Source organism: Paroedura picta, chromosome 5 (genome assembly GCF_049243985.1).
Source record: "Paroedura picta isolate Pp20150507F chromosome 5, Ppicta_v3.0, whole genome shotgun sequence".
Taxonomy (NCBI): domain Eukaryota; kingdom Metazoa; phylum Chordata; class Lepidosauria; order Squamata; family Gekkonidae; genus Paroedura; species Paroedura picta.
Window position 1 is genome coordinate 66625376 of NC_135373.1, and position 23657 is coordinate 66649032.

The window sequence follows — 23657 nt, forward strand, 5'->3', positions numbered from 1 at the left end:
CCACTCCTTACAGTTGTATTCAGCTTTCTTCAGGTGCAGGTTTTTACTGTTGTGACAGACCTAGTCCTCCAAGGACTCTACTCCAAGAATTAACATTGATCATTGCTGAGTTCTGGCACCACTGGTGGACCTCCTCATGGCATTTGGATTTTGGCCACTGTTTGCCACAGAATGTTGGACTGGATGGGCCATTTACTGGATCCAACATGGCTTCTGTTATGTTCTTGTACCCTACCTTTCTCCACAGTGGGAACCAAAGTATCTCATGTTATTCTCTTCTCCTTTTTATCCCACACCAATCTTGTGAGGTACGTTAGGCTGAAACTACATGACTGGTCGAAATCCCCCCAGTGAGCTTTCACAGCAACGTGGGGATTTGAACCTAGGTCTCTCTGGCCCTAAGATCTGAAGTTCCTCCAGAATTACAAATTAACTTCAGAAGACGGAGATCTGTTCCCCTAGAGAAAATTGCTGTTATGGAAGGTGGATTCTGTAGAATTATATCCAGTTGAGGCTTCTCTGCTTCCCAAACTTTTCTCTCCTCAGACACCAACCTAAAATTGGCAACCTTAGGCCAGGCCCCAAAGAGTCCTCCCTCAAAGGCCAAAACACAAAAGCCGTTTTACCCACATATCCAGACTGGAATACTGTGGTTGCATACCAATAGCCACCGAGGAAATCTATTACTAAAAGTTACAGGCACTCCTTTTAATATCCCAATGTTTTGAGGAGCTTTTTTTATATATACCGTATTTGCCGGCGTATAAGACGACTGGGCGTATAAGACGACCCCCCCAACATTTCCACTCAAAATGTTGGTACTATGGGCCACTATGGGCAGCTATGTCTATCCCCACCCGGCAGGTAGGACGACCCCCCCCCACTTGGAGGCATGTTTTTCAGGGGGGGGAAGTTATGCGCCAGCAAATACTGTAGATCTTACATTTTTCGGCCAATCTTGAGCCCTTTTCAGATTTGTAGAAAGATTTGTTCTGCCTATTCATGGCTCCAGACACCAACCTGAAATTGGCAACTTTAGGCCAGGCCCCAAAGAGTCCTCCCTCAAAGGCCAAAACAAGCAAAAAAGCCTGTTTACTCACATATCCTGACTGGAATACTGTGGTTGTCTACCAACAGTCACCAAGGGAATCTGTTACTAAAAGCTACAGGCACTCCTTTTAATATCCCAATGTTTTGAGGAGTTTTTTAAAGATCTTACATTTTTCTGCCAACCTTGAGCCCTTTTCAGATTTGTAGAAAGATCTGTTCTGCCTGTTCATGGCTCCAGTCACCGGATTTAAGTATCTAAAGATGTGGTCCACCTAGCTATTCCATTTAATATTTCTGGTAAGGCCTTGGAGGAGGAGTGTGTCTCATGTCTTAAGTTCCACTCAGCTGTCCCGCCCCTGAGTGCCTCCTCCTCCTTCCACTTCCTTCTGAGGCTTGGAGGCTGCAGATTTCTGCTGTGTGAGAGCTGCCCCTGCCGGTGAGTTCCCTAACAGCTGCCTGCAGCCTTTCCAGGTCCTGGGAAGAGGGGGAGGCCGTCCACAGAGTTCTTCCACTCCATCCCCCTAATCTAGTGCCTGTTGTATTCCTGAATGCAATGGGCTTGGCCCCTAGTTACTATATAAACAATCAGGAATTCTCAAGGGCTTGCAGGCAGCATTTCATTTCCCCTCTCCACTTTCTTGAGAATCCCCATAGCCTCTCCCTTTTTCCTACTTTTTTTCTGCTCCTAGGCTTGTCAATCTCCAAGTGGAGACTGGCAAGCTCCTGAAATCACAGCTGAGCTCCTGTTATATTTGCAACATACTACTAGTAGAAATTGTCCATAAAGTTTGTTTAACATTCTGCCTGGTTTAGGAAGCATAGTGAATCACTTAAGTTTTATGTGTCCCCATGTTCTGATGCATGATGAGTGTCCACTTCCGTGTAATAGATACGCAAATGTGCAAAGGATAAAATGAGGAAGAATGATAAGCTAAGCACTTAAGTATTATTAGAACTCGAAATATATTTTATTTTCTCTTTTTCTTTCCAATAGGAGGAACAGTAACAGAAATCTTAAAGCTTTCAAAAAAATTTAAAGGAATTATACCTGTGAGATCCATAGAAGATAACCTTGTGTTACTGGACCTTTCTATTCCGTTTTTTTGGCAAGGAAATATTCAATATTATGGGTAATTAAAAAAAAACCTTAAATACATTAATATGGATCAAAATGAGTGTTGATATATATGTTTAAAGCAACCTTGTTTCAGTTTCTCAAATTACAAAGTTGAACATATGGAATCAACTCAGATTCCGAAGCTGAAGTTCCTGTAACAAGTACTAAAATTACATGAGACAGAAAAATAATACTGTAGTCTGAGTATGAATCAAATTGAATCCAATTCTATCTATATGGAACTTAAAAGAAATATAACAAAAATTGAGTCCAATAGCACCTTTAAGACCAGTAATGATTTGTTCAAGGCATGAGCTTTTGTGTGCATGCACACTTCCTCAGACAAAATGCAGAAAAGATCAGCAGATCTGCCACGGAGAGGAGTTAGTGAGCTGTTTCTAGATCCCAAGAGTACCCCCCCTCCCATCTCAGTGGAAGCTGACTTTCTTGCCTAAAAGTCACATGATGTGGGAGAGGGGAGCGCTCTTCCCTCAGTTCTCTTTTTGCCGCTGTTGCAGGAGGACTGCTTGCAGTGAGCTGAACTTTTTCTGCACCTCTGGGATTACTGAGGTAAGTATAATAATAAATAGAATTAGAAGAGAGACTGAGAAAAGGCCACAATTTAAAGTTCTCTTTCAAAAGTGTTAGGAGTGTAGGGCTAAAATGGCCCAAAATGATGAACATGTCTCCTGCCTACTTTGCCTTGGAATACTGGATCTTGCCAGGTCTGTTGTCAGGCACAATTGAAGGTGGCATTGTGGAAGAAGACTCTCACTGCCTCAGCATCACAAGCTACAAGAGTCCAAAGTTCCCATAAAAGGCCTAGCGCTCCATCTGTCAACTCAGTGCCTGCCCCTATGGAATCTACCCAATTATGGGTGGTGCCTGAGCCACCAACTGAGAAAGCAAAAAATAATTTAAAATTAGGTTTCCTCACATCATTCCTTGTTCCCTTGATGCTGAATACCACCTCAGCACCCTTCCCACCTCCTTGACACTGTACTGCATTGACAGAACTCTCCATTTCCCAGGTGTCACATCAATCCCAAAGGGATATTGGATACTGAGAACTTCCTTTTGCCAATTTTTGTGCCAAAGGCAACTTGGAATCCTCATTGCCAAGACACCCATGCACTCTACTAATGCTGATAACTCAATCTTGAGACATGTTTGATCCACCGCCACATGGAAGTTATTTATTTATTTATTTTACTGTATTTATTGACCGCCACACTCAGTCCAGCACGCTTGCAGTGGTTTACAACAGTAAACATAAAATGCGGTTAAATCTCCACATTCTCATAAAATTCTCACAAAGCTATAGCCCCCCCCCAAAAAAAAAATGAACAGTTCTTTTTAATGGAAATCCTTAATTGGTCTGATGAGGAGTAAATTTGCTGCAGAAGGTACAGAATATTGGAATCAGCCGAATGTGGGGTAAAGGGAAAGGGGTTAGTGGTTTACCGTCCTGAAATAGGTTTCGCAAGATGAAGCAGAACTTCCAAATCATCCTCTCTCATGCAATTCCTTCTGCCTGTATGTATGTGTAATTGTTCTGTGCATACTTCTTATCTGGTGCACAAATGCAGTGGCTCTGTTTAATATGTAATGCTGCCTTTTTCTCAGCCAGGTTACAAGAATTATGTGTGTTGCATTCTGCTTATATAGAGAAAACAGTGTTACTTTAATCTAGTCTGCCACCATAAGGTGTGAAAGCCCATTAAACTGTATATCATGTAAATTAATAGAACTAATGAAAATTTGTTTCTTGAGTTAGAACCTTTATTTGTCTCTATTTTGTGACCAATTAATTATATGGCCCATCTTAGTCACAATCTATGGCATGAAAAAACTCAGTTAATTCCATGCAGTCATCTGCTCCATTTATTCCTAAATTAAATAGATAACTGTTCATGTTGTTAACCATGATAGATAGTCGGTCCTACCTTTGTTCCTTTTTTTTAGGCCTCAGAGGTATCACCTCATATTAACACCTATCCTAGCTGTTAACAGTTACTTTGATACATAAATACTAAAGTAATATTTAAAAAGCTTCTTCATGATTCATAGGAGGTTGCACCCAGTTGTGTCCCTTGCTAGGAACCTAAGAGGTTGAGCAACAGCAGAATATTAAATAGTAAAATGCAAAATTTATTTCAGTACACGCACATGTATAAAACTTTAAAACATCAACATATATCATGCATTATTGCACAAATGGAAAACATTTTAACACATGAATAAATGACAAGAAACCACGTAGCCAAACGCATTTCAACCCCTCTTGGGGTCTTCTTCATGGTCTAATATTTAAATGCACTCATGTAATGTAATAATGGGGACTATAAGGTGGTAAACAGTATGAATGGAGAAGCTCCCAAATTAATGAAAAATATCTAAATATATCTTTTGGAGCCCCCCAGTTAGAGTGTATTAGAGTGTAATGTGTGTATTCTCATGTGTCTCATGGAATCATCTGTTCAGGGAAAGGCACTAACATTGTCTAATATTGTATCTAGTGAAGTTACAGACCTGTCTTCTTGTACTTTAATACTATGTGCTAAATTCATCAAATAGATCTAATTCTGAAAGTGGCACAAAAATCCACATAAAAGGACTGTGTACAAGCAAGGGAAGTTTTGCTATAGGATGGGGGGTGTTTCCAGACTGGCAAAAAAAACCCTCAAAAATATTTTGTTTAATTATGGTGAATTAAAATTCCACCCAAAAAGAAGATGCCAGTGGATACTCTGCAAAATTTCACAGTCCTAATCAACTATATGGGATTCCCTAGCAAACAAGAAATTGGAGCCTCGATTTTCTAGGCAGTCCTAGTAGTCAGAAAGTTTTATGAATCAACTGAGAAAGGAAGACTGGGGGTATAGAGTAGTGAAAAGGCTTGGAAGACAAAGGAAAACAGGATAGGAGGAAAAAATACTGGGAAAGCCAGAGAGATTGAACTGTTGGATACGGAGATCAAATGGAGAGGAAACTGGGAAGAAAGAGAATGGGGTGGCTTCCATCAAGGATAGGATAGAATTGCTCTATATGTCAAGTCTCATTGATTCTCAGCTTGTTATTATCTCTAATAAGATAAAAGATTATCTTTATCTTTGAAGATCAAAAGTGATGTTTGCAAGCAAAACATTTGTTAATACATATTCACCATTTTTATTCAAGTGCAATTCTACAGTGACAGGCATTGTAAGGAACAGCCCATCTCCTCCTCCCCCCATTGGTTAGTAAGGGTTAATAGTTAGAATTTGCTTTCTTATAAAACACTAGAAACACCTGTGGGCTTTTAGGCATGTCTTATTTCTATGCAAGGTCAGCACATTTCTGAAGGGAAGTGAAAAGTTGGATTCAGGTGGGAGATTTTATATTAACAGAAATTTGGAGTGCTAATTAAAGGAATATTCTGATTTGTTGTAGTTGTGGGATGAGGGTGCCTTTGGCCCCAAAACTTTAAGAAGTTGTTAGGCAATGGGGCCATCACTTTTCACTTGGATCTTTTCCTGTTGTAATCCCAGAATCACAAATGTGTGGAATTGATGATTACGGAACAGTGTTTAGATGTTGTCTAAGAATTACACATTGCCAGACTAAAGCAGAGAACTTTATTAGTTTATAGAGGTTTAAGATCCTGACATATGTAACCTGACTGAATTTTGATGGTTCTTTTAATTTTAATGAAAATTAGTTGTATTTTTACAGCTTGTGTTGTTTGTGTCTAGCAGCTGTTCATTACCCATGAGATGAATCAGCCTCAGAGAGGCAGGTTTATGTTAATTTTAGGGAACTCTCATTCCTGTGGTTCAGGTTTGAGAGGTCTGCCTGTGGGACTGGTCTGCCCTGGCCCTGGGACAAGGTGGGACAAGTCCTTACACAATATTTTTGGTTCTCTGTATTGAATGAAATGTATCTGTATATATTGTTTAAAGCAGTAGAAATTTGTTTCATTTTCTTTCATCTGACAACTTTCATTTTCTGCCATTTGTTTCCATTTTTCAGATGTCAACGCTGTTCACACCCAAAGGCAGTGGCAAGTCTGCATGCTCTTGCTGCACAACAAAATGCATTGTGGGAGCCCACTACAATAGCAGGAGGTCAGGTGACCCTATTTTGCCCTGCAATCATTATTATTATTAATAATAATAATAGGTTCAGGCAGGTTGCCATGTTGGTCTGCAGCAGCAGAACAAAGTTTGAATCCAGTGGCCCCTTTAAGCTCAACGATGTTTTATTTTGGGTATAAACTTTTGCGCACATGCACATGCAAGCTTATACCCAAATAACACTCTGTTGGTCTTAAAGGTACCACTGGACTTATTCAAAAAAGATGCATTTTTGAGTTGTATTACTGCAAAACAAGCAACTGTAATAAGGAAATCACATCAGTGTGACCGTCCAGGACTGTGAAATTTGCAAGCCATATTGCATCCACCATGACTTGGACTCCACAGTAAATCCAGTTTATTCTGGCTAGTTCCATTTACTTTCAGGCTTTGTTAATCAGAGCCCAGCCTAGCACCAGATGGCTTACAGTTGGTGGAACCTAATGAACCTAATGAAGTGGACAAGATGCTTTAAAGTGTGTACACATCTAACCTCTTACGTTGCACCTATGAACTGACAGCTACAATGAGGATTTATCAGCCATACTAGATATATATATGCTTTTGAAGAGCTTCCATAGTAACATTGTTCATAGATTTTCAAAGAGTTCATATTATTTTCCTTTTTATATCTGTAGTTCAGTTTAAAGTTCTAAAGTTCTCTGTACATATCCCAGTGAATATGGTTCTTATATATGCTGGGGAAATCCTACCTGCACATTGGAATCCTTTACACCTGTAGAAAATTGCTGGGTTTAAGGTGTTTCTCTTGGCAGTATCTCAAGACTCTAGGATATGTAATTTGTTTTTTAATGGTTTGTTGCACTCTTAATTACATGGTCTATATTCCTCCTCCCTAGCTTTAGGCATCGTCCTCCTCCAGTATGTTTTTGTGATGAAGTTTACACTGGATGATGGAACAGGAACACTAGATGCATACCTCGTGGACAGTGTAAGAGATTAAAGTATTATACTCTTAAACTGTATAGCTTTGGTGTGCATGTATCTACAGATGTCAGGGTACTGTTTCAAAGAGGACAAATTGCATTGATGCCAAAAAGGCATTGTAAAACTGGATAAAAATATGTATCATATTGACCCTCAAATTGGAAATAAGATTGCAGCAGGATGGTTGCATTCATACTAAATCTTCCTATACTAATTATTCCTCCAAGACTGTTGTTCATGTGCATTAGCTCATAACATGTCTGTATTGTATTTGTTTCAGAAGAGTATAGATATCCTCAGTCTGTGTTCAGTACCCTGTCTATGCTCAGATCTCTCTAATGTATTTTTTTGCTAGCTGGATTGAATACAACACAAAAAAACAGGCGATTCTGAATAAACATATCAACATAAAAGAGACAGAACCTGTCCAAGGCTATCAAAATCTGTATACAGTATAATATTTATATAATACTCCTTAATAAGACATTGAATCCAACATCAAAATGTGTTGATGATTAATGGAGCAACCAAAATGGACTCTAGATTTCTGCCATTTTCAATGTTGAATTTTCATCAGTAGTTGTTTCCTATGTACAGAAAATTTCAGTAAAGTCCGTGTAAATTCCATCATGGTACATAAATTAAATCCAATTTGCAAAAGAAGCATACCTCCTATGATTGTGAAACTTATCCTAGCAAATTTCCAATATTTCAGTATTCATCCTATAATATAATATATAAAGAATATTCATACCAACTAGAAAATATATTTAAATTATATAACTCTTGAAAAGCCATCTTACCAACTCAAAGTTGTGGCATGAACTCTGTTCATATAACACCGGCCTTCAGCTCGAGGTACAGGAGAGCTTTGTCAAGAGACCGCTCCCATTATATCATTGTGAAGTTGGAGTTATTATGCTCAAGCCCCAATTGAACCTCAACTACTCCTGGCTTGCACTTAAAGTTATAGCTTTATAAAAAAAACAAGACAGCAGTAAGCTAATATTCAAACCCCAAGGTATCAAAGTGTCCAATGAGTATATATAAAAAATTTCTCTTTGTCTCAAAATTCTGTTAATGTCCAATTTATGTTGTCCAACTTCTACAATTTGCTCAATCATGAAGAAGCATAAATCCTCTCCCGTGTGCCCTTCTTCCCAAAGTGGCTCACTATAATATGATGTCTGAGTCCGGACTGATGCTCTTGGATCCAGACTTTTATTGGGCGAGTGCTAATTTCAATGTACAATTTAGCTCAAGGACATCTCACACAGAATATGACATCTTTGCTGGAACAATTAATAAATTGGTTCACCTTAAAAGAAAAAACATTCCTTGGCTTACTAAACTCTTGAATCAGGAGCAAAAACGTACAGACTCTGTAGGAGCCACACCTAAAGTTCCCCATAGGTAAATTGCTAGAAGACATCTCTGTTGGCAAAACTTTATTACTGACTAACTCCCCTATATTATGGTTGCGTCTCTAAGACCACCTTCACAGCCTAGTAGATAATTAACCAAATGCCAATGCTTTAATAATTTTTCTAATGTTAGTGGCAAAGTAAGAGTAATCAAACTCACAAGTCAATTTCTGATCAGTTACACGATGCTGGTATAGTAGTAGAGTGCGTCTGTCTTGAGCCTTCGCCCTAACTCTAGCTTTGTTAATTATCATTTCTGGATATCCCCGTTGTAGAAGAGCTTTACCTAGTGAATGTGGCTTCTTTGTAAGTAGCATCCTGAGCATTGATGCGTCTGTTTCTTAAAAACTGCCCATAAGGTAAATTTTGTAGAAGATGAGGTGGGTGAAGACTACTGAAATGGAGAAAAGTATTTCTATCTGTTGGTTTTTTAAAGGAAGATGTGTTCTGTTTGCCTTCCAGTGTTAGAATGACTAAGGTGTCTAGAAATTGTATTTGTCTGGGTTTGTAAGTACAAGTTATTTTCAAATTTAAAGTAATTTTGTTCAAGAATCAATTCCAATAAGTCCCCAGCAGCGCCCTCCATTGCAAACCTCTTTATGTTGGATCTGGAATCCAAGTGGTTGCATAATGACAATTCAAATCCCTTTTTCTTGAACATACACTTCTATACTAGATTCTTAGATGACATTTTTATTGTTTATTTGAACAATGATTCTATTGACCAATTTATTCAATGGTGCAATAGTCAAAATGCCACAATTAAGTTTACAGGTCATTATGACTTCAGACAAATACCATTTCTAGACACCTTAGTCACTCTAACTTTGTATGGGAGGGTGGGCAGTAGGAATGTGGCCTGGGAGCAAAGGGGGTAGCAGCCCCAAAAAGTTTGGGAAACGCTAAGCTAAAGCAACTGAAGGCAGCTTTATAACATATTTATGAGCCGTATCTCTAGGATGACTTGAAAACTGGGAATATTCAGCTAAATAACTCCACAGCATATTGGCTTCATTGATTTTGTTCCTTTTCTCCGATTTTGGTGCTTTCCCCCTCTTCCTTACATCATATTTTCTATTTACTTACTCTCAGCATTTGTTGTTCAAAATTTAATATAAAAATCAGACTATGGCCTTGAGGGGCTGTGTGTACTAGGGTTGGGCGCTTTAGTGTCCGAAGCAGCCATTCCTTCCTGAAGCAGCCAGTGCCACGGCATGAGGGGGGAAGGGAGGCGCGGGCACAGGCACGCCAAATGGCACACCAGCACCCGCGCCTCCCCCCCGTGTCACGGCGCTGGCTGCTTTGGGCAGGAACGATCACTTCGGATGTTGAAGCGCCCAACCCTAGTACCTGCCAAAACTCTCAGCAACAAGGAGAACCCATGCTTTCAGATGTACTTTGATAAAGACCAATGACAAGGTCTTCTCAGTAGTCACCACTGAACTGAGAAACTTCTTCCTCAGGAATTATATTTGACTAGGAAAAAAGCCCATTGTAACCCAAATACAATGGGCGCTAGAATGGGAAGGACAGGGCAGCAGGCAGTAAGGGAGGTAACCTTACAGGATCCGTTGTTGAGGGCGGGCGGCGGCGGGCGGCGGCGGCAGGGCATCCTCGGCCACGAAGCGGTCCTGTCGTGGGTCCCTCGGCGGCCATTTTCAAAGTTCGGTCTTAATAAGGGACGGGAGTCCCCGGCAGCCGCATGCATTGTGGGGCGGAGGAGGAGGAGACTGGGCCGGAAGGAGGGGGCGCTGAGGGCGGGGCGCGCAAGTTGCTTTGTGCTTCTGGCTTGTGCGCGCGGCGGGGGCAGCTGCAGCAAGCCGGCCTACTTGGACCCGGCGCAGCGGCAGGGGGGCTTCGGCGGCGTCTTTGCCCGCGGCGGCTGCTCGCAGCTCCTCTCTTGCACTCGGCCGGAGGCGGCTGCAAGCGGCGGACTATTAATAGCAGGAGCGTGGGAGCCACAGCGTGTTACGGCCCGGCCAAGGAAGGGCTGCTCTCGCCGCCGCCGCCGCTTGCTGGGGAGGCAAACAGGTAAAAAAGAAGGAGCGAAAGGGGGGAACGGCTGGGCGCGTTGGCTGTGCATGTGTGGGGAAGCTTCCTCTGGGGCTGGCGGAGGAAGGCGCGTCGGGAGCGGGGGCCGGTGCCGTGCTGCAGGGAACCTCTTCGGCGAAGCCCCCCCCCCCCAACGCCTCTGGATCCCCTCACAAGTTTCTTCCCATGGCCGTTTCCCGGGGACTGGTGGGGACTCCGTAGGCGGCGGCCTGACGCCTCGGGAGGCGCTTCGCGCCTCCCGAGGCGTCAGGCCGCCGGCCAAGGAGCAACTGCGAGCCGCGCTACGCGCGGCTCACAGTTGCTCCGGCAAGGAATCGGAGGGATGGCTCTGGAGTTTCTTCCCATGGGCTTTTCCCGGGGACTGCCGTAGCCGGCGGCTATGCACAGCTGGCGGGTGCTCCCTTGGCGTCAGGCCGCCGGCCAAGGAGCGACTGCGAGCCGCGCTACGCACGGCTCACAGTTGCTCCGGCAAGGAATCGGAGGGACCAATCGGCAGGCGCTTTGCGCCTGCCGATTGGTCCCTCCGATAGTCTGTCCGCGGGAAGGGGCCAATCGGCACCCTTCCTCATCCCGGACACAGCCCGCCTTCCAAGGGCTTACTGTTTTATTTAGTCCGTGGCGCCCGCGGCACCACGGGCGGTGTAAAGATATCCTCATTTCAGGCCTTCTGGTAGCCTGTGAAGGTCTGTAATGGTATCACATATGCAACTCTGAAGGGAGTCACAACTTAACTTTACAAGGCTTTGCAGTAATATTGTTCAGTAATATTGTTCAAAAGCCCAAGAGTAGGCATGTGTGCTTTAGACCTCTTTGGCCAAAAAATGTCCAAGGCTTTGCAGTAATATAGTTTACTAAATTATATATTGCTATAAGTTATACTTTAACATTATTATAAGTTATTTTTCCACAAACATAGGAAAGAAAACAAGAATCTGCTTCCTTAAAGATTGAGAGTGAGCTTGGTATAGTGGCTAGCGGCCGCTAATCTGGAGAACCAGATTTGATTCCCCACTCCTACACATTAAGCCAGTTGGATAATCGTGGGCAAATCACAGTTCTCTCAGAGCTTTTTCAGCCTGACCTATCTCATAGGGTATCTGTTGTGGGGAAAGGAAACGTAGGTGATTTGAGACTCCTTTGAGTAGTAAAAAGGTAAAGGTAAAGGTATCCCCTGTGCAAGCACCGAGTCATGTCTGACCCTTGGGGTGACGCCCTCCAGCGTTTTCATGGCAGACTCAATACGGGGTGGTTTGCCAGTGCCTTCCCCAGTCATTACCGTTTACCCCCCAGCAAGCTGGGTACTCATTTTACCGACCTCGGAAGGATGGAAGGCTGAGTCAACCTTGAGCCGGCTGCTGGGATTGAACTCCCAACCTTATGGGCAGAAAGCTTCAGACAGCATATCGCTGCCTTACCACTCTGCGCCACAAGAGGCTCATTTGAGTAGTAAAAAGTGGATTAAAAAAAACAGCCTTTCTTCTTATGTCAGTCTGAGCAGAAACCAGTGTAAGAATTGCAGAGTACACTGTATTATTATTCTGACATCAAAGTTGTGTTTTTACATACGGAAATGTTGCAAAGGCTTCAATAGTATCGGGTGTAAAAAATATTTAAAATCAAAAATCGTTCATTGCACAAAATCAGTAGGACACAGGTAATGAACACATAACTGATAACTGGTTGAGAGCAATTTGTGAAATACTGTATGAACTTCCAGTGTGCGTTAGAATTTGATCAAAATTTTGTCTACACAGAAGTTGGCTATTATTTGTATCTATGATATGAATTTCAGTAAAATTAGGCTGATTTAGATAAGAATCATAGAATCATAGAGTTGGAAGGGGCCATCTAGTCCAACCCCCTGCTCAATGCAGGATCAGACCAAAGCATCCTAAAGCATCCAAGAAAAGTGTGTATCCAACCTTTGCTTGAAGACTGCCAGTGAGAGGGAGCTCACCACCTCCTTAGGCAGCCTATTCCACTGCTGAACGACTCTGACTGTGAATTTTTTTTCCTGGGCCTATATCGTTGTACTTGTAGTTTAAACCCATTACTGTGTGTCCTTTCCTCTACAACCAGTGGGAACAGCATCCTGCCCTCCTCCAAATGACAACCTTTCAAATACTTAAAGAGGACTATCATGTCCCCTCTCAGCCTCCTTTTCTCCAGGCTGAACATTCCCAAGTCCCTCAACCTATCTTCATAGGGCTTGGTCCCTTGGCCCCAGATCATCCTCGTTGCTCTCCTCTGTACCCTTTCAATTTTATCTACGTCCTTCTTGAAGTGAGGCCTCCAGAACTGCACACAGTGCTCCAGGTGTGGTCTGACCAGTGCTGTATACAATGGGACTATGACATCTTGTGATTTTGATGTGATTCCCCTGTTGATACAGCCCAAAATGGCATTTGCCTTTTTTACCGCTGTATCACACTGCCTGCTCATGTTTAGTTTACAATCCATAAGTATCCCAAGGTCTCGTTCACACACAGTGTTACCTAGAAGCGAATCCCCCATCCAGTAGGCATGCTTTTCATTTTTCTGACCCAGATGCAGAACTTTACACTTATCTTTATTAAATTGCATCTTGTTCTCATTTGCCCATTTATCCATTGGGTTCCGATCTCATTGAACTCTGTCTCTATCCTCTGGAGTATTTGCCAGTCCTCCCAATTTGGTGTCATCTGCAAACTTGATGAGTAGTCCCTCTACCCCCTCATCTAGATTATGAATAAATATGTTAAAAAGTGCCGGACCGAGCCCTGAGGTACCCCGCTACTCACCTCCCTCCAGTCTGATGAAACATCATTGACAACAACTCTTTGAGTGCGGTTCTCTAACCAATTCCCTATCCACCTAACTATCCGAAAATCCAGATTGCAGTCCTTCAATTTATTCATCAGATTCTTTTTTAAACTCTACAAGCTTAAGTTTACACTGTGTTCATTAAAAGTGAAGGTGGAGATTATTTTAAATAAAATACTGATGTTGCCAAATTTGTAATTATATCTGCCTTGGAATTCAGATTTGTGTGACTTGTAAACAAGCATGACTTGTTTCTCCCATAATCCTGTTAATTAACATGAAGTTATTGGAAGGCGTGGCTTTTTTCTCAGTTTTGTTTTAAGTTCTGTTTTTTTAATGAAAATATTTAGAAAATGCCTGATGAGTTTAATAATCTACATTGCTTTCCTTCCCTCAGGAAAAATTTTTCCAGATTCCAGCATCTGAAATCCTGACCAGTAATATTTTTCAAGATAACATAGAGAGGATTATGAACAAACTTTGCCCAACAGGAACAAATCCAGGTGAGGCATTTAGTTGGGGCTGAGGTGTAGCAACAGATATGTAAAATTCATTATTTTAGATGTCTATACTGTTTCCAGTGTGCTTACTGTTTTACTACCAAAACACATTTTTGAACTAAAGGATGAGAAAGGAAAACAGTAGTACAGATATTCCAACTATAGCAATCTTACTCTGAATTCACTTAAAAAAAAATATTGCACAGCAACTGTCTGAGAGAAATTGGTACAAAGAAAAGCACATCTTTAGACCATTTTTTTACACTAGCTAATTATAGCCCATGGGACAATTTCTCACTGATTAGATTTTTCTGGCCATTAATGGCCTATGCTTGTGCCTACCACAAAATTACTTAGTAGAATGCAGAATTGGTGCAATTACTTTTGCCTACTGGTAGAAATATAATTTTGGAATATTTTTCCATGGTTAAAAAAAACATTGTCAACAAAAACCTAGCACATTAAGGAGAAAACATCTAACGTAACCCTGTGTTAATTGTGCTGATTTTGAGTTGAAAGCATTAAGACATGCCACCCGCACTCTAAAATGCAGCCATCCATTTTGTCATCTCAGTATTTGGTCTCTTCCTTTTGCTACATATGTAGACTAGAGAGGGTGGCAATCATACTGGATCCCATTAGTCAGAGCTTCACTTGTCTTCCAGAACAGGTGAAGGGATGTCTGTTAGGTAGGCTGACTGTACACCGCCCTGATCAAGTTCCCAGGGGGGTGGTATATAAAACAAATAAATTACAGGTGACAATTCTCTGGAATAATATAGGGGCAGAAATTTCTATGAAGAGCAGTTGACCAGTTATTTATGTTTGTTCAAAAGCCCAAGAGTAGGCATGTGTGCTTTGGACCTCTTTGGCCAAAAAATATCCAAATCAGGGCTGCTTTGGACACAGACTGGCCAATACGGTCTGAAGCAGGGAAAGCTCTCTCCCCTCACATGAATCCCTTCAAAGGGAATGCACGTGGCCCCAGACTCCACTTGGTTGCTTGACTGGTGATGTCTGCCCTTCTGAAGCCTGAGACCTATTGCTGGCAACTGCAGCCCCTGTTGCCTGCATGGCTAAGTTGTTGCCTAATAAAAGTGGATCACCTAGTTTTCCCCATAGTCTACCTTCCTGTAAAGCTAACTACACTTGAAATTCTGGGCCACTTATGTCTTGTGGCGCAGAGTGGTAAGGCAGCAGACATGCAGTTTGAAAGCTCTGCCCATTAGGCTGGGAGTTCAATCCCAGCAGCTGGATCAAGGTGACTCAGCCTTCCATCCTTCCGAGGTTGGTAAAATGAGTACTCAGCTTGCTGGGGGGTAATTGGTAATGACTGGGAAAGGCACTGGCAAGGCCCACCCCATATTGAGTCTGCCATGAAAACGCTAGAGGGCATTACCCCAAGAGTCAGACATGACCCAGTGCTTGCACAGGGGATACCTTTACCTTTATGTCTTTGAGTTTTTATTTACCAGGCCAAGCTTGAAAGTTCCCATGTCTCTCCAGCCATTTACTTGTTCACTATTTACAGTTTCAGGCTGTAAATATTCTTTATTTAGATCTTCCTGAACTTTCCAGACTCACAGGATTGATATTGGTCTCTCTGTCTGTCTCTCTGCACCCCAAAATACAAACAGTTGCTGGTAAGGGACACACCCACAACCACTCCACCCCAACCACAGTCTGTGAGCCTCTACCATCTTCTCTAGAGCGCTGCTCATTTCTAGATTATAATGATCAGCTCTGCAGGCAAAAATGGCTACTTTGGAGGCCGGACTCTGAGGCATTGTATGATTTTAAGGCCCTCCAAACCTCCAGGAATATCTCCAACCCAGGAGTACCCAACCTCCAGGTGGGGCCTGGAGAGCTCCTGGAATTACAGGTCATCTGCAGAGTATAAAGATCAGCTGCCCAGGCAGAAATGGCTCCTATGGAGTTTGGACATGGTTGAGGAGAAGAAACATTATTGTTGTGCAGATGAAACAGGAATTGAAACACTTGTGGAGTTGAAACACTTGAGGTCTACTTCACAGGGTTGTTGTGCAGATGAAACAGGAGTTGAAACACTTGTGGAGTTGAAACACTTGAGGCCTACTTCACAGGGTTGTTGTGCAGATGAAAAGAACCTCTGCAACAGCTTCCAGTTTCACCCGTACAACAACCCTGTGTGGTAAGTCTCAGATCTGCAGAGAGTTGCTTGACTGTTTCTTTCCTCCAGCAGCATGGGCGGCCAGAGCAGTAGTTTAAGTGAGAAGGGGCATTTCTGTGGCCTCCCTGTCAGCCAACTGTTTGGCAGAAGGGGAAAGTTTCCCACCCTCAGAAGGAAGGCCCTCAGGCTTCCCTGTGTTGCTCTTAGAAACACCTCCCTCCCCTCAGTCAGGGGCTGTTAAAGACTCCTTCGCAGTAGGCCTGGAGGGGGGGAGGGGGAGCACTCTGCAGCCTCCTGCCAGCTCTGTCAGGGTTCTGAGGGAATTTGCAGTTGGACATGGCAGTTAGGACAGCCTTGGGGCGAAAAGGGCTGGTGCAGCCTCTGTTCTCATCCCCCTTGGCAGTCCTGCTGACCTCCTCTCCCTGTGGTGGTCAGGAGCAGACTGGCACTGATGTCTCCAGGTTGCCCCTGGGTGGGCGGGCCATGTCAGAACTTTGGCCCTATGATTGGGCCTCCCAACTGGCTAGAAATCTTGTCTGTCCTGGTGAGGGCCCAATCGGAAGGCACGAAGCACCTTCCGATTGGGCCCAAACCGGCCCCACCCACTCTCCGTCCACTTAGCCCTTAACCAAATATGTATATCGTTCCTTGAGTGGTTTAAAGATAGTAAGAATTCAATATCAGAATAGAGGTTTTTTTTCTATAATGAAGGTAGGATGGGGTCACTCCTGGTCCACTCTTTTTGAAACTTAGGAGGGAGTAAGAGAAAAGGCTTCTGAAGCTACCCTGAACATTTGGGGCCTCTAACTCAAATCCCCATCCCACCCTCAGGCCATGGGAAAGGCAGAAACCTGAAAATTCCCATTAAAGTCAATGGCTGATTCAGACAGCCCTTTAATGGTCTGAATTGGGTTCTTCCAAAGCGGAAACGGTATTTTGGGGGTGCACATGCCTACCCAAGAGCTTTTCAGAGGCATATCAGACTTCCCCTTCCTCCAACATTCCCTAAAGTCTCAGTTACTATCACATGTGAGTCAGAACTCAATTTCCTAGTTGCTAATCCAGAGTCAAGAGAACTGTGTGGAAGACAGTGACCAGGAGACTGTATGGCAGAATCTTCTTTGTGACAGAATCATTCATTAACCTCCTGGTCTTCCATTTGTACCCATATACAAGGTGAAATAATGCTAAGGCTGTGGGAATAATTGTATCTGCTTTGAGAGATACCTTAAAGAGGACACAGAAGTGTGCTGTTTTGCAACCTCATTATTTAGAAAAAAAGGAGATGTTGGAAAGCTGAGGCTTGTGAAGGAGGGTGCAGTCTGTTTCTTGTACATACAAATAACCATAATGTAAACATAATTTGTTTAGATACTTTTAGTTGCTTTTGTCATGATCATGTCACAGAACTGCTTCGTACAGTGGGCAAGGCTTTAGCTAAGAATCTTGGTATTTTAGCAACTCTAAAAGGTTGTCTTCAAACAAAGTCACAGATGGCATAACTTACTGCTTTCTTAGAAATGCTAACCTTTCTGCAACCTCATGAAAAGATCCATAAAGCATGGCTACATCTGTGCTTCCCCCATTAGCAGTTACTCCAGTTTGCTGCCAAAGTACTTTTGCCTGTACAAAAGTGTGACTGTCTATTTTCCCCCTATGAATTAAAGCTATTAGGGTTCTGCTGGCAAAAGTTCTCTTCAGTGTTCCTTTGTGGTGCCATAGAGTCACTCTTGAAAAAATGAAGTGGAAGGGTTCATAGTAATAGTAAATGATTCATTAGTTACTTCTCTGAGTAACATCTGAAGCAAGTTACAATAAAGTAACAATACCAAGCTGAAGTTCAACAGTTGACAGATCATTAGTAGTAAAGGGCAGCAGGGTTCTTTTTAAACAGCAATTTACAATAACAAAGGTAGTCTAAAATAAATGAAGCTGCACATTGTAAAATGAAAGCAGCAATAATATATATATATTTTAAATCAGCCTGTGTCATTCAAACACAGTTTTAAAATCTGTGGGAATAAAAACATTGATCACCTGGCATTTAAAGGATAAGCAAGTGAGATGCTAGCTGCATTTCTAAATGGAGTTTTTTTTTCACTGTTGAAGCTCTACCTTATTGAGATGAAAATTCTCCTCAGAGACACAGCAATATGTCCAGTAGGGAGGAGTTGGTGCACAATTAACATCCTAATCACTCCTTATTGGCTAAGACACCCATGGATGAACAAATTGTTCCCCCTGTGAAGGTCATTTTTCAGTCTCAGGTCTCAAAATCACAGTACAAGTCTATATCCATATACAGTGAACTCATTGGCCTGGAGGATAATTCCAGAACATCACCTTGAGGGCTTTACTATGGTAGCAGCATTTTGATTATTTTCTTGCTGAACATGCATGTTTTTCTGTAGTTGAGAGCTTATACCAAGTTCATCGATTGATTAACTCTGATTTTGTAAGGTTTTTCTTTTTATCTTTTACAGTTAATTAAAATTGTTACCGAAACATTAATTTTATTGCTTTTTAAGAGAGGTTAAGAGTTACATTTGGCCTTCTACACTTGCTTGAAAAGATAGTGAGCACATTTCAGATGTATTTTTAGATGCTCCGCTCATCAGTATTTAAGAACCAATTATTTCTCTAAATGATTATCATGTGTTTAAGTTAGAAAAGATTTAGCATAGGATTGCTATTTTTCTATATAACTGCATTGATGTTATAAATCAGATTTCTCTGGATGGAACTCTAAGAAGATATCAGGTGAGGGGGGTGTGGGTGTGGGTGTGTGATGGGTTTACAGAAAAATTCCTAAAATCGGTTCCAGACCATCTAAAATCTGATTTGCTTTAAATTTACTTACTCTAATATGGTTGAGAAATGTTAGAAGATTTTTAGAAGATATTTTATGTATTCTATTAAAAAGAATTATTCCTTTTTTCAATAAAATGATAGAAGCTCTTAAGTATTTCTGTCTGATTTGTTGGTAGTATTTCAAAGAACAGAATCACAATTTATTTGTACTATCAAAAAATTAGATGTTGCAAGCAACTTTTTAGCAGATAGATGCTGGGGGTATCTGGTGCTAATGGAGGATTAATTCTTAAAGTTCTAATTAGGTAAGTTTCTCTATTTGGGTGCAAGAGCATATTATCTCATAAACTCCTAAATGCTAGAATACTGCCTAACAGATGGGTATCAGAACAAGGGGAAATGATTTCACAACTTCATTTCATTGTTGGAAAAAGACCCCATTTACCTATCTATTGACTTCCAACTGCCCATTTATTATCCAAGAGGTAAAAGAGAAGTTTGGTCTGATAACAGGTGCAGACTAGTTTTCTATAATATCTGCACCTTTATAATTACTTTCTTTCTGATGTTAAAAAAACTTACCTCTAGCAATATTTTGGTTTAGTTATTAGGATAATGTATCATGAGTCCATCCCTTCTAGTGCAATTGATTCCTTTGTGTGCTTCAGATGTGTGTATATCACCGCATCCATGTGTTTCCTCATACCAGTTTGATTATTTGAATTTTAGGTTTGTTTGTTTGTTTGTTTATTACTTCAGTTAATATCCCACCACTCTCCATGGACTCATGGCAGGTTACACAAAAAACATGTTTACAGTTCTCTGTGGAACTTCAGTTGTGCTTACAGTTTTCAGTTACAAAGTATGAAATCACACATTAAAATAGATAAACTTGATTTTGATTTGTAGATGACTTGCCATCATTGGACTGCTTCATCAAATCATATTATGTCAAAGATGGAACAGAAGAACAACTTTCGTATCAGATTTTTGACACCATGATTGCTGAAGATGTTTGAAGCATCTTAAAAGATTGAAGACGTGTGTTACTTACCTTAAATTTGTCAACAGTGTAGACCTGGTATACAATGCTTACTTTTATATGAGATTTACAAATGGAATGTTGTCTGTGTCATAAACTATTATGGGATATGCAATTTGACCGTAGCAGATTCTTGTATATTCATTGAAAGTTTTCTAGTTTGACAGTGTACAGTGACACTTTTTGTATCCAAACAATTTAATAAGTGTGGTATATGTTGGTGCTAACTATTAATGTTGAACAACAAAGCTACAGAGAAACTATCATGGGGCTTTTTGAGCAAACAGAGCAAACAATGCAAGTGCTTGGATAATTTTTTCTGTTTTTAAGCTGAAATCATTGTGGACCTGATCAATACTCTACCACAGGGGTACTCAACCTGTGGTCCTCCAGATGTTCATGGACTGCAATTCCCATGAGCCCCTGCCAGCAAATGCTGGCAGGGGCTCATGGGAATTGAAGTCCATGAACATCTGGAGGACCACAGGTTGACTGCCCCTGCTCTACCATACAAGGTATATATACCATATATCTATGACTAAGGATAGCTGAAATGGGCCCTGTCCAAAAAACCTGATACAGGGAGTAGAATTTTATATTGCTGTCCTTTGGGTATCCTCTAAAAGTTAAGCATATAACATTTCCCTTATATAATGGAACAGGACATTGCTCCAGTTGTTGCAGTGTAATAGCCACACATGCAGGCTGCCACTGGCTTATACAACAGCACATTTACATTTCCTTATCTCATGTTTTATTGCTCTTTAACAAGGATTTGCTGTCTCTCTCATACTGTGATATCAGAAGCTGCATTTGCAACCCCCTTTTAGCAGACCTTCATCATGCTTATAGTTACATACACTAGAATAATTGTATTTCAATCGGATAGATTTTTTTGTATGGCCTGAACATGCAGGCTGCAAAATTAGCAATCCCTAAATAATAGAATTAGCTCCAAATACCTTTTAAATAAGTGTTCTTTCTTATTGTACTTTTAACAACATGTTTGCTTACTATGCCATGTTACAGGTAGGTAAGTTTGGGATTGGACTATGTTCTTGTTGATATACTTTTCTTTTTGGTATGATATGATTTGGTGACCAAGCCAGTAAGTTGCTAAACTAATTGACTCACAGAGTGAAAGAGTTATTCAGTAGTATTTTTGTTTGGACTCCATGCTAGATTTGAGTGCAAATCTTTTTCACATCATAAAGGAGAAGCTTTTGATTAAATCCATTTCATACTTGCAATGCCAAAAATGAAACTTGATCAGAGTAGTCAACATTGTGCTTGTTGAAGCAGATAAAACTCGCATATAGGAGTAAATTCTTCTTCCAGTCAGCTTTATTTTAAGTCAGTAGTCCTAGGTAGTCTAAAAGTTAGTCTAATTTATGTAAACCTTTACAGTGTTTTATCAGTTTTCCAAGGACAATATAACAGCAAATAGTTAAACTGTAAAGTGAAGTGAATGGCTTTCTCTAATTAGTGGGCCTTGTTGCTTCCCAAAAGAACATATGACTCTGGCATTAATTTCAAAGGCAACCTAGTGTATTATACTAATAAGTCCAAAATTAAAATTTGAAATGGTTCTGCCTGTAACCTGCCCTATTGCAAAGTAATGCCATTTATTTCAATGGGATTTAAAACATGTAACTTTTGAAGCACTTAGTAGTGGGGGTTTAAGCAGTCCACTGCCCCACAGTGTGCCGTTTTTTGAAAACATTGAATCTTACCAGTACAGAGAGCTCAAAGTTCTCTGGACTACAGTAACTTCAGAGAAAATGGGAACACTTTGCATGGAGCTTGAACAATTGCACACATAATGGGATCACCAGAGTTCTAGTGTACCAGAATTAGTCATTTGGGTAGATTTTTGAAAGGTTTGTTTCCAGACATTTGTAGCAGGCATGGCAGAATGGTAACACGGCAGTCATATCTTTTCAAGAATTTGCCTGTTGCACTATACATATATGTGCATTATGTAATCTCAGAAATCAGGAATAAATAACCTTTATGCAGTCATGCTAGACATTTTACTCACCAGACTCAGTTCAATAAGCACACTTTAATTTTGTAGGTCACTGATTTTCTTAAGCAAAAGCTGTGAGTTTTTCAAGATATGATGGTGCAATGGGGGCTGGGATGGAGTATTTAATGTTGTAAAGATATCCATTCTATAAATACTTTTTATTTTTACTCTTGGGATTTAATTGCCATCTTTTCCATTTTCTTGCTAATGATTATCCCAATACCGTTTGTTCATGGTGAGTATGGGCCAAACTAGATATGACAGTATCCATCAGTCAGGCCTGTGGATGCTGCAGCCATTGACAAGCAATTTTAAAATGCTGCAAGGCCATGCTCCTGATAGTGCCTGCAGCATGGCAGGCTGAGGTGCCTTTGCTCCCACCACCACCATGCACACACTGTCAAGTGCCCAAATGATTGCATACACAGAGAAAAAGAGAGAGCTGTTTTGACACTTTAAAAGGCACACAGACTTTCTACAAAAGCACTTCAGCCTTCCTCAAGAGCACTGTTGCAACTCGCTGTGGGTGGGCCTACCCTTGACCCTGATCTGGAAATTACAATTGGTCCAAATTGCAGCTGCTCAGATCCTTACAAGGACCCGTGAAAAACCCACATTCTACCCATTTTCCAGCAGCTATACTTGCTGCCAGTTGAGTCTTGGATCAGGTTCAAGATGCTGGTTTTAACTTTCAAGGCTTTACATGGTATGGGACCTTGTTGTGTCTTATAATAATGCCTCCAGTTTAATACCAAAACTCCTTTATTCAGTCAATAACTTCATAGAACACAACACAGTAGTAGCATAAAAAAACATATCTTGGGGACTATCTCTTCAAGTGTACCCCCCCCCCCAGAGGCTGCTTCGCTCAGCCAGTTCCAACTTGGTGGTGGTCCCCAGCCCCAGAGAAGTATGTGTGGCTTTGAAATCTAGCCAGCCTGGTGGAATGGCTTGCCAATAGAGATTTGGGCCCTTTCAGAACTGCTAAAGTGTTTGTTTCAGACTCACAATGGAAAACACTGTTGACTCCCAGACCAATTCTGAGTACCCTTAACTGATGGACCAAGCTAGCGTACCTATATAAGATGACTTCATTAGGATCACATTCCCATGAAGTACGGATTGAAGATAAAATGCACATTAATTTGTTAGAGCTATGCATCAAGTACTCTTGGCAATGGACAACAAAAAAAGTAAAATTTTATATAAACAAGCAAGGGGTCACAGGTTCCCTCCACCTTTGCAAAGGTATCTCACATCTGGTGCTGGGCTATTCTTCTTAGTTTCACACAAAGCATCACTTAAATTATTCCTCTTTCTGAGGCCAGTTGCTTAGGCCTCTTAGAGAATCATAGTTCTTACACCAGATAGTTTGATACATTCTATGAGTGTTGGAGGCTCATTCATGATATTGTTTTTATCATAAAAGTTTATCAAGTGGAGAGGAAGACGCTAGTACTTGATTCAGTGCAACGTGGCCAGTAAAAGGAGAATATGTCAACTATCTTAAGTATTACGGTGAAAAAAAAATGAAGAAACAGGAGACTTTCAGCCAGCTCTGTGATATCATGAACATACGAAGCTGCCTAATGGCATTGGTCCAGCTAGTCCAGCATTG

The 23657-nt window shown here is 41.3% G+C and overlaps 1 protein-coding gene across 2 annotated transcripts in view; it reads left to right on the forward strand.

Moving 5' to 3' along the window:
• Window positions 1-22206, forward strand: part of POT1 (protection of telomeres 1) — a 77715-nt gene extending 55509 nt beyond the window's left edge. For both annotated transcript variants that reach the window (XM_077338342.1, XM_077338343.1), the window contains exons 16-20: window positions 2045-2180; window positions 6179-6273; window positions 7143-7234; window positions 13906-14011; window positions 19878-22206. In XM_077338342.1, coding sequence (XP_077194457.1) covers window positions 2045-2180; window positions 6179-6273; window positions 7143-7234; window positions 13906-14011; window positions 19878-19987 — 539 coding nt within the window. In that variant the 3' untranslated portion in view covers window positions 19988-22206. The remainder of the gene's footprint in view (window positions 1-2044; window positions 2181-6178; window positions 6274-7142; window positions 7235-13905; window positions 14012-19877) is intronic.
• The last annotated feature ends 1451 nt before the right edge of the window (window positions 22207-23657 follow it).